Source organism: Sinocyclocheilus grahami, unplaced genomic scaffold (genome assembly GCF_001515645.1).
Source record: "Sinocyclocheilus grahami isolate Dianchi unplaced genomic scaffold, SAMN03320097.WGS_v1.1 scaffold148.1, whole genome shotgun sequence".
NCBI lineage: Eukaryota > Metazoa > Chordata > Actinopteri > Cypriniformes > Cyprinidae > Sinocyclocheilus > Sinocyclocheilus grahami.
In genome coordinates, this window is record NW_015505327.1 from 1,258,595 (window position 1) to 1,270,604 (window position 12,010).

Consider the following 12,010-nt stretch of genomic DNA (forward strand, 5'->3'; position numbering starts at 1 on the left):
GTGCCTTATTGTACTGTTTTACGGTACATTTTATAATGGAGATACTATTGTTTTTGTTAAAGGGGTCATAAGATCCTTTTTTAAAGATCATTATTTTGTGTATTTGGTGTAACAGAATATGTTGTCATGCTTTAATGTTCAAAAAACACATTATTTTTCAAATACTGTACATTATTGTAGGTCCTCTATGCCCGCCTCTCTCAAACGCTTAGTTTTCTACAAAGTCCCTCCTTCAGACAAGCGCAGTCTGCTCTGATTGGCCAGCTGACCCAGTGCATTGTGATTGGTCGAACACTGCAAGCAGTCGTCGGAAATGTAACGCCCCTTACCATAAGCGTCATCTTTCAAAATAAGTGTGAAGACAGAGCCCGAAAGGGGAACAGAGTCGCATGTGATGAAGCACACAGTGATGAAGCTGGTATGTGTTTGCAGTACACAAGCCATAGTTAAGACAGCTGACTCCACTCTGATGTGACCTCTCTCTCTCTCTCGCTCTCGCTCGCGCGCACACACACACACACACACAATGCACAAAACTCCGCATTTGAACAGTCAATAGCAAACACTTAAACTAATAAAACAGTAGCTGATTCAGAAGCACCAGATTGTCATAGCAAAGTCAGAATTACCTCTTCTCCTAGGTTCACAAACGGTCGTCCATAAAATGCATTGCTGTTCTGTTGTAAGTGATCTTAAAGATTCCTAAATGCATCTACTTTCGGAAGGCCAAATAAAGTGCTTTTGCTTTCGCCTAGAAACACAGCGTCTCCCTGACATGGCTGCTTCGACACTAACTGCGGTTATTGAAATCACGCTTTCTTTCTTTGCGTGAACATTTGGGCAGCATTATGCTAATATTTCACATAGTGAGGTAGATATGTGGGGGCGTGTTAGAACGAGCCATTTTAGGGGGGCGTGGCAGAGTCTTAACTTTGATAAAGAAAATCTCTTTTGTTTTGAGACTTTAGTCTTTGTAACTTCAGGGATCTTATCTATGCACAATCAGCTTGTAACACTCCAAAGAGAAAGGAAAACTTGAAATCGCATCATATGACCCCTTAAAAAAATTAACTGACCCTAAAAAACTGGAATTTAGCGTATAATTTTTTTCCTGTAAAAATGGGGGGAAGAGTTAAAAATGTAACATGTTTGTATTTCAGAGCTCCCTGTGGCCCATGACCTTTGGCCTAGCATGTTGTGCTGTGGAGATGATGCACATGGCGGCTCCTCGTTACGACATGGATCGGTTCGGTGTCGTGTTCAGAGCCAGTCCCAGACAGGCTGATGTCATGATAGTCGCAGGGACATTAACCAACAAAATGGCTCCTGCACTGCGTAAGGTAATTGCACCATATCAATATTAATAAACTACCCTTTAATATAAAGGTTTAAAAAAACAGTTCACCCAAAAATTAAAATGGTCATCATTTACTGATCATCAAGTCGTTCCAAACCTGTATGATTTTCTTTCTTCTGCTGAACACACAGGAAGATATTTTGAAGAATGACCCACACCTAAACGTTTTTTTCCGTACTATGGAAGTCAATGGCTGCTTTGTTACCAACATTCTTTAAAATATCATCTTTTGTCTTCACAAGAAGAAAGAAACTCGTACATGTTTGAAACGACATCAGAGTGAGTAAATGATGACAGATTTGTTTTTTGTGAACTATCCCTTTAATATTTCTGTTTATGCTTCAGTGTAATAATGTTCTGCACGAATGTCTTGTTAATGGCAGGTGTATGACCAAATGCCAGAGCCCAGATATGTAATTTCAATGGGAAGGTGAGAAACGCAAATAAGCTGATCAGGACAAACTAGTTAATCTGTATCATACTTCATTATGTTTTGTCTTGTTTCTCTCTTCCTGGTAGCTGTGCTAACGGTGGTGGCTACTATCACTACTCCTATTCAGTGGTCCGGGGTTGTGATCGCATCGTTCCAGTGGACATCTACGTCCCAGGTGTGTTTCATTTAAACAAGCTATAGCATGTTCTGTGTGTCTCTGTGTGAACGAGTGGTGCGGTTTCGTCTGCTACACGCATGACGCTCGCAGTGTTTTCAGTGTCTGTGTCTCAATATATGAGACGTGAACAAGAGAACTTCCATCTCCAGTAACACTCCAAAGAGAAAGGAAAACTTGAAATCGCATCATATGACCCCTTTAAGCTATACTTAAGTTATGGTTTACTTATAAAGGTAGGAACATTGAGTGTTGCGTTACATCCAGTATTTGACACTGGAATTATACTTTTTTAAATTTTCACAAAGTTGCACTTTAAATTTCATTTTGAATGTTTAAATGGTGCTGACTAATTAAAAATGCTACTAAAAGTTCTGTTTGAAATATTTAAATAAAAATGAAGCAGCAGTATTGCACAACTGAGTCATGTTGTGGGCTATATATTTCTTCATTAGGGGAGTAGAACATTCGTTGCAATGTTTGAGCATGATGCTTTTTAGATGGCTATCTTAAGCAAAGTGCATCCTCCTGACAAATGTGTTATTAACAGCTTATTTGTTTAAGAGGAAGAAAAATATGGTATTGGATCAGAATCGGTATCGGCAGATACTCAAATTTGTGGTATTGGTATCCGATATGAAAAAGTGGTATCAAGCCACCCATATTTTAAAATGTATTTGATGTTCAATAGGAAGCCAGTGCAGAGTTGACAGAACCGGCTAACATGGACGTACCTCCTGGTTCTAGTAAGAACTCTAGCAGCTGTATTTTGGACCAGCTGGAGTTTGTTTATTAAGCGCACAGAGCAACCACCCAATAAAGCATTACAATAATCTAACCTTCATGTCATGAACGCATGAATTAACATTTCTGCATTGAGAGCATAGGTTGTCATTAAGATGGAAAAATGCAGTTTTACAAATGCTAGAAACATGGTTTTCAAAGGAAAGATTACTATCAAATAGCACACCTAGGTTCCTAACTGATGACGAAGAATTAACAGAGCAGCCATCAAGTGTTAGACAGTGTTTTAGGTAATTACATGCGGAGGTTTTTGGTCCAATAAGTTTAATACGTTTTTTTTTCAGAATTTAGCAGTAGGAAATTACTAGTTATCCAGTTTTTTATATTAACTATGCATTCCGTTAGTTTTGCAAAAAAAATTGGAATGTTTCATTGGGCTGCGAAGAAATATAGAGCTGAGTATCATCAGCATCATGTTTCTTGATGATATCTCTCAAGGGTAACATGTAAAGCGCGAAAAGCAACAGCCCTAGTACTGAGCCTTGTGGTACTCCATACTGTACTTGTGATCGATATGATACCTTGTCATTCACTGCTATGAATTGTTGACGGTCAGATAAGTAAGATGTGATCCATGACAATGCAATTCCACTAATGCCAACATCATTTTGTAGTCTACTATAGTGTCTACGATAGTGTCAAACACAGTGCTAAGATCCAATTGCACTAATATAGAAATAAAACCACGATCTGATGATAAGAGCAGGTCATTTGTAACTCTGATGAAAGCAGTTTCAATACAATGATACGGTCTAAATACAGACTGGAAATCCTCACAGATACCATTTCTTGCTAAGAAGGAACATAGCTGAGAGGATACTGCCTTTTCTAGTATTTTTGGCAGAAAAGGGAGATTTGAGATCGGTCTATAATTAACTAATTCTCTTGGTTCAAGTTGCGGTTTTTTAATAAGAGGCTTAAAAACAGCCAATTTGAAGTTTTTGGGGACATATCCTAATGCCATTGACGAATTAATAATATTCAGAAGAGGATCTATGACTTCTGGAAACACCTCTTTTAGTAGCTTAGATGGAATATATGGATTACATTGAGAAAAACTTCAGGTGTGGGAACGCTCTGTGCATCTGGCTGCCTATCATCTATGTTCGTTACTTTACTTCATTTGTTTTTGTCCTGCAAATTGAACACTGGATTCACTCCCTCTGCTTGGCTTGACGGACTTTGGCGCTGGGCTGCTGCGAGCCCTCTCACCCCTCGATCCTTCATCTATCGGACTGACTGTGAGGCGAGTTAACACTCTTATTTCCAGTCTTTCTACTGGCTTACTGTCTGGTCAGGCAGCTTTCCTTTCCGTAAGTTTTGTAGATGTTGTGGTTCTGACTAACGTGGCTTTGCTGATAGCCGGTTTTCTCACGGCTATCACCAGCATGTCAAAGGCTTTGGTACTTGCACTGTCTCTGTCTTTCTTAATTACTATTGGATTACCTCCCAACATGGAATTTGGATACCTGTGTAGTGAACACAGGGTGCTTAATGGGCACCCATGCCTTGACTCTGTGACGTACGAGCACTGCCGCTCACTGGGGATCAAACGACGTCCGTGCTACATACATCACTCAGTCTGAAGGATTTTTAACATTCAGAACCCAACACCTTCTGTCATTCCAAGCATTTGGTCTAGTAACAGAGCTCTGGTTATATCAAAATGTCTACTAAGAGACTGTCACCTACTGCAATCACTTGTCTAAATAAAAAAGACAGACTCAAACATCAACTTAACCGGAAATATCGGTGTACTGCAAAACCACTTTGCTCTGCTGAACTATCGCTCCATCTCAGACAAGGGCCCCTATCTAAATGAACTAATTGCAGATACTGACTTGGATATGTTATTTCTTACCGAGAATCGAAATTACTAAAGATTCTCAGGACCCTAATATATATTGCCTATGTACCAATATATAATATACACGCTTGTTTCGATCATAAGAAGGCGAATTCATAGATACGAAGCAAGGTAGGATTACATATAGTGAAAGGATGACAGGAGTGTGTTTCGATTATAAGCCTGCATCACAGTATACAATTTCAAAGACAAAATACACAATGACAATAATATACCCAATGACCTGAAGGATCATGTGTTCATTCAAAGAAAGGTTTTCCTATTAATTAATTAGCAAAGAAAAGTCCTTCCCTTGTGGATTTTCCTTATGGGCAAGGAAGCGATTTTCTTCACCTAAATTCCAGGAGGTCATAAATGTATCGGGTGTCAGCATTGCTATGGAACCAGGGGCCTGTTCAGCTTCCTGGGGTGTTACAGAGTATTTGTTAAATCTAGCTAACAAAATATATATTGTGTGTTTGAGTGGTCCAGACGCTACAGTATCGATCATGGAAGTAAAGAATTTCATAAAGTCATTACTGCTGTTCTGCTGGGGTATGTGTCTGTGTCTGTTGATGCTTTATTATTCATTAATTTAGCCACTGTATTGTATAAATGCCTGGGGTTGTGTTTGTTTTCTTCTAAGAGAGACGAAAAGTAAGCAGTTTTTAGAGCTTTTCTATGAGTAGAACTACCTTCCCGCCATGCAATATGAAATACCTCTAGTTTTGTTTTCTTCCAGCTGCGCTTCATTCTCCAGGCTGCTCTCTTTAAGGCTTGTTATACCATGATATCGGACAGTTTTCCTTAATCTTCTTTAAGCGTAAAGGAGCAACCATATCTAAAGTGCTAGAAAAGAGCGAGTTTATAGTTTCTGTTACAACTTCATGTTTTTATGAGCTACTGGAGTTGCTAAGGAATTGAGACAAGTCAGGAAGATTATTTACAAAGCAGTCTTTCCATCACTTCTACCATATTTGTAACAAGGAGTTGAATTTGTAGCTTTAGCTATATGGATATTTCACGAGACTAGATAATGATCAGAGATATCATCACTGCTGCAGAATTTCAACTCCATTCATATCAATTCCATGTGACCGTATTAAGTCTAAAGTATTATTACAACAATGAGTAGGCCATGACATATGTTATCTAACCCCAATGGAGTTCAGAATGTCTATAAATGTTGATCCCAATGCATCTTTTTCATTATCAACATGGATATTAAAGTCACCAAAAAATAGGACTTTATCTGCAGCCAGCACTAACTTCAGATATAAAATCAGCAAATTATTTGATAAAGTCTGTATGGTGCCCTGTATACAGTAGCCAGTACAAACATCACAGGGGATTTATCATTAACACTTTTTTTCTCTGGATAATATTATATGAAGCACCATTACTTCATACGAATTATACTTGAAACCAGACTTCTGAGAAATACTGAACATATTACTATAAATTGTAGAAAACCTTCCCCTTTACCTTTTTGGATGCAGCTCATGTTTATAATAGTAATATTTTTGGGGTAGACTCATTTAAAATAATGTAATCATATGGTTTTAGACAGGTTTCTGTCAAACAGAGCTCATCTAAGTTATGATCTGTGATCATATCATTTACAAAAATCGCTTTTGTAGAAAGGCATCTAATATTCATTAAGCCAAGCTTTATAATTTGTTTATCTGTATTATGTCTGTGAGTAGCTTGGGCAGTGGAATGAAACAACATGCCTTGGAGAATCAATCTATCATAGGGAGGAAGGCAGTGTGACCCATGAAGTTAGGGAGGTCAGTGACTAAATCTATGGCAATGTGTGGCCAAGGGGTTGAGGGACCGGTGATTTATGTAACAGTCCAGCTGGTAGTTGTCAAGAGAATTTGGAGATATTACAGGTAGGTCAGTCATGAATAAAGGTGAGGTTGATTTCTGGTGTAGGTGGATCTGATGCATGAGCGTCCATGATCTCAGTTGTAATGTCCCATGGGAAAGATGATAGGTTTGTTAGTTGGGGGTAGTAAAGAGGATTCGTACTACTGAGAGAAAGCATCTGCCTTGGTGCTCTTGAAACCTGGTTGGTAAGTTACCATGAAATGTCTCCAGGTTACGTATGTAACCATGGTTCCCCGAAGGGAACGAGACACTGCGTCTAAATGCTTTGGGAACGCCCCGACGAGACCACGTTCTGAAGCATGTACTGTATGAAATCAGTCCAATAGAGAAGCGAGACCTCACGAGCGGGGTGATGTGAGCAACCAGGAGGCATAAAAGCGCATCCAGCAAGCGCACATGTTTGCTTCTGCGAAAGCGAGTGCCTGCAGGGAGTATGGCAGAGAGACGCAGCATCTTGTTCCCTTCTGGGAACCATGGTTACATACGTAACCTGGAGACGTTCCCCTTCAGGAACTCGAGCTGAGTCAAAACACTCTGGGAACAAGAATACCCACTGCGCCATATGAGCAAAGTCCCTGTCTAGTGTGTATCTGGTGAGAACATCAAGACAAGAGAACTTGGGACCCTGGGGTAGATGTCAGGTCTAAATTGTAAAACCAGACAAATGTGTGGGGAGAGGACCAGCCCACCGCAGCACAAATATCATGATGGGCCATGCCCACTGATAAGGCCTTGGAGGCCGCCATACCCCTAGTTTAGTGCGCTCTGACCCTAATGGGTGACTGGAGGCCAGAGGACTCGTAGGCCAGTGTGACAGTCTCGACCACCCACCTACTCATAGTTTGCTTGGTCGCTGGAGCCCCTTTCTTAGGCAGACCAAAGCAAACGAATAACTGACATGCCTTACGCCACTGGGCAGCTCTGTGAACGTAAGCATCCAGTGCTCTCACTGGACAAAGCAGATTGAGTCTTTCCTGGCCTGCTTCCTGGAAGGGCGGCGGACAGAAGGCTTGCGGTACTACAGGACCTGGCAAAGAAGTGGTCACCTTAGGGACATCCCTTGGTCTCGGGTAAAGGAACGCCCTAACCATGCCCGGGGCAAACTCCAGGCATGATACAGCGAGTGCCTGAAGATCCCCTATCCTCTTCAGCGAGGATATGGTGAGTAAGAAGATCGTCTTCAGCGTGAGGAGCTTGTCAGAGATATCTTCAATGGGTTCGAAAGGAGCATTGCACAAAGCCTCCAGAACCACTGCCAGGTCCCATGAGGGCACCTTGGTGCGCTGTACTGGCGTCAGCCTCCGGTTGCCATGGAGGAAACGTGTAACTAACGGGTGTCTTCCCATTGACTGACCACCTAGAAGGGTGTGGTAAGCAGCTATGGCCACCACCTATACCTTCAGAGTGGAGGGAGATAACCCTGTGTAGAAGTGCTCCAGCAGAAACTCCAGAAATGTACCAACTGGGCAGCTGACTGGGTCTTGCAGTCACTGTCCGCACCAAGTAGTGAAAAGTTTCCACTTCAAGGCATACAGTTTCCTCGTGGCGGGAGCTCTGGACTGGAATATGGTCTCAACAACCTCAGTTGAGAGACTGGATGCTAGGAGCTGTGCCCCCTCAGGGGCCATGCCCACAGCTTCCATAACTCTGGGCGGGGGTGAAGGATGGTGCCCCCCGCCTGAGCCTCCTGATCAGAATCTCCCGCTGAGAGCCGTCGAGGAGGGACACAAGGTCCGAGAACCATACTCGGGCCAGCCAGAACGGGGCTACTAACAGAAGATAGACCCCATCCGGGCGTACTCTCTCCAGAACTCCCGGTAGCAGAGCGATCAGGGGAAAAGCATACAGACGGAGCCTTGGCCACGTCTGCACCATGGCGTCCAGTCCAAGTGGAGCTGGATGCGTGAGGGAGAACCAGAGCGGACTGCCTGGAGATGCTGGCCTTGTTTCGAGCTCCAAAACACTTCCTTCCAGACCTAAGGGGACATCATGTGCTTATCCGCACAGACAACACATCGGTGGTCTCCTACATCAACCGGCAGGATGGTCTGTGCTCGGTCCCCCTTTAACAGGCTGGCACACCAGATCCTCCTGTGGGCTCAGGGAAAGCTCCTCTCAATTGGAGCTCCTCTCCGGTGTCGTTTCCTGCAACGAATATAGATCCACTTCCGCCTGGCCGAACTCCCTCCATAGGAGCTCCACCACCTATGGGTGAAGCCTCCATTCCCTCCATTCCCTCAGCCCCTGTCTCGACAGAATGTCTGCTCCCTGATTGAGGTGCTCAGGGATGTAGACTGCTTTGATTGAGAGGAGCTTTCCCTGAGCCCACAGGAGGATCTGTTGTGCCAGCCTGTTAAAGGGGGACCGAGCACAGACCATCCTGCCGGTTGATGTAGGAGACCACCGATGTGTTGTCTGTGGGGATAAGCACATGATGTCCCCTTAGGTCTGGAAGGAAGTGTTTTAGAGCTCGAAACAAGGCCAGCATCTCCAGGCAGTTTATGTGCCACGTGAGATGATGGCCTTCCCACAGACCTTGGGCAGAGCGGCCACTCATGACCACTCACCAGCCTGTGAGGGAGGGAGGCCCGATATTGGGGAGCCCCAAATATCGGGCCTTGAGACAGGAACCAAGGTTTCTTCCACATGACTAAGGCATCGCCGCGTGACCTTGTTCGTGCAAAGCGGGTTCCCCCTCGGGTAAAACCCCTTGGTCCTGAGCCCCCACTGCAAGGGTCTCAAGTACAGTATGCCAAAAAGTATCACCTTGGACGCATCTGCCTTCAGACCCAACAGTCTCTGAAACTGTTTGACAATGAGTGACTGGCCTTCCCTCACTCCCCTCACAGCTGTGAGAATCGCTTCGATACGAGCAGGAGACAACCGTGCCAGCATTGTTGTCGAATCCCACACCACGCCCAGAAAAGTGGTCCTCTGTAGTGAAGAAAGCACACTTTTATTGGCGTTGAGCCATAACCCCAGCTCCTTCATATGGGCGAGGACGACATCTCGATGCCGAGCAGCCATCTGCTCTGACTGAGCTAATATCAACCAATAATCAATGTAATTCAGTATGTGGATGCCCTGGAGTCGCAACAGAGCCAGGGCAGCATCCACATACTTAGTGAAAGTGCGGGGTGAGAGTGACAGGCCTAACGGAAGAACCAGATACGGGTATGCTTCGCCCCCGAAAGCAAACCTCAGGAACCTTCTGTGTTGAGGAAGGATGGATACGTGGAAGTATGCATCCTTGAGATCTATCGTAACAAACCAGTTCTCGGACCTGATGAGAGACACAATCTGTTTCTCTTTGTTTATTTATTTATAAAGCACAATTAAAACAATGTAACGTTGACCAATGTGCTGTACAATCTCTAAATAAACCCTAAACCTAAATAACCCTAACCCTAAATTACACAGAATTAACTTTCAGACAAACAATGTCCAACAACAACAAATGTTATAAAAAAGCCTCTTGCTAATTAATCTGCAGAACCAAACGCTAATTCAAGTAAATGCACTTTAAAATAACCTAATGACGGAGCCAGTCTGAGATGTAGAGGTAGCTTATTCCAGCCCTTTGTAGCTGCTACTGCAAATGCCTGGTCACCACTCAATTTCAATCTAGTCCTTGCAATGTCTAGAATCATTTGATTTGCTGATCTGAAAGACCTGGGTGGTTTGTATATACGAAGGAGATCCACTAAATATGGTGGGGCCAAATTATGCAATGCTTTATATACAACAATCAATAGTTTAAAATCAATTCTGTACTACACTGGCAACCATTGAAGTGATGCTAAAATCGGTTTTACATGCTGTTTTTACGAGTACCTGTTAAAAGCCCAGCAGCCACATTTTTAACCAATTGAAGACGATTTAACAATACTTGGCTAATACCCACATACAGTGAGTTACAGTAATCCAGTTTTACAGAAATAAAAGCATGAATAACCCTTTCAAAATCACTGGAGGACAGAAATGGTTTAACCTTTGTTTGCTATTGATCTTAAATAGAACAAGATTTGACCACGGAGTTGATCTGTTTATCAAATTTCAAAGAACTATCAAATTAGATACCAAGGTTCTTCACCACAGATTTACAGAAGGGAGCTAAATTGCAAGTCAAAAGAGTTTTGGGTGTTAGGAGCCCCGAACCAGATTATTTCAGTTTTGCTTTCATTCAAATTCAGATAATTTTGTGGCATCCAAGATTTAACTTCATGAAAACAATTGAAAAATGACTCAAAAGAGCTTTTATCCTGTTTCTGCAAAGGTAGATACACCTGAGTGTCATCTGCGTAACAATGAAAAAATACTCCAGCTTATGAAATATAGAACCTAAGGGTAACATATATAATGAAAACAAGACTAGGCCCATCCCATCTTTTCTAGATGAGAGACAAGAATATTGTGATCAATGGTATCAAATGCAGCACTGAGATTTAGTTAAACTAAAACCACTGAGCTGCCTGAATCAATCGAAATAAAAATATAATTTAAAACTTTCAACAAGGCCGTTTCTGTACTATGACTTGCTTTAAACCCTGACTGAAATTTCTCAAAGATCTCATTTTGAACTAGAAAGGTCTGCAATTGGTTTAATGCAACTTTTTCTAGAATCTTAGATAAAACTGGCAATTTAGAAATAGGCCTGTAATTAGATAAAACATTTGAATCCAAATTAGTTTTTTTCAAAAGGGGCTGTACAATGGCATGCTTAAAATCCATTGGAACTACTGCTGTTTTGAAGCTTCTATTAATTAAAGTCAGTATACTGGGACCAATAATATCAAAAATGTTCTTAACTAATCTTGATGGAATAAGATCATAACCACAGTTTGTAGGTTTTAACCAGTGGTGGAAAGAGTACTGAACATTTGTACTTAAGAACAAGTACTGTTACATTACTGAAATAATACTCAATTACAAGTAAAAGTACTGGTGTCAAAACAGTACTTAAGTAAAAGTACAAAGTACTCCTCTCAAAAACTACTCCGAGTACTAGTTATTAGTTACTTTTTAGCCTGCGATATATGAATTACCAAAAAATATTAATATCAAAGATCTATGTGGATAATAGCTATTTTCAACAAAACCCACTTTTATCTTATTGACAAAGTATGTGAATTAGTGGTAATGATACAGGAATTTCTAACTTCAATACCTTGAAAAAAATCAATATTATAGTACCTGTGAACTGGAAGTTGCAGCCGACTTCAGTGTTATGATGTATTTCCAAGTGAAACGGAATATTGAATAAAGGGCGGGGTTTTATTGTGGTGCACCTCCACCTCTTGCTCATAGCAGATTCACGGTTGGATAAGAGTGATTAAGAATATCTGCTTGTTATATCTGATATAATGCTTCACCGCTTCTGGGTCCTAACATTGTCAGATGCCCCCCAAAAAACAACAAACTGTGCTAATATACATACTCACGACGTCATGTAATACTGAAAAAGTATAACCCTAACCTTTATCTCCATACTGAAATCCCAGA

The 12,010-nt window shown here is 41.8% G+C and overlaps 2 protein-coding genes across 5 annotated transcripts in view; one reads left to right on the plus strand and one right to left on the minus strand.

Annotated features, from left to right (window-relative positions):
* Nucleotides 1-12,010, minus strand: part of LOC107591934 (endonuclease V) — a 208,601-nt gene that overhangs the window by 71,321 nt on the left and 125,270 nt on the right. The window lies entirely within an intron of this gene.
* On the plus strand, nucleotides 1,132-2,051 carry LOC107591939 (NADH dehydrogenase [ubiquinone] iron-sulfur protein 7, mitochondrial). The gene is made up of 3 exons (XM_016281232.1): nucleotides 1,132-1,340; nucleotides 1,741-1,787; nucleotides 1,877-2,051. The coding sequence occupies exons 1-3, from the start codon at nucleotides 1,146-1,148 to the stop codon at nucleotides 1,989-1,991; spliced, it is 357 nt and encodes a 118-aa protein (XP_016136718.1). The 5' UTR covers nucleotides 1,132-1,145; the 3' UTR covers nucleotides 1,992-2,051.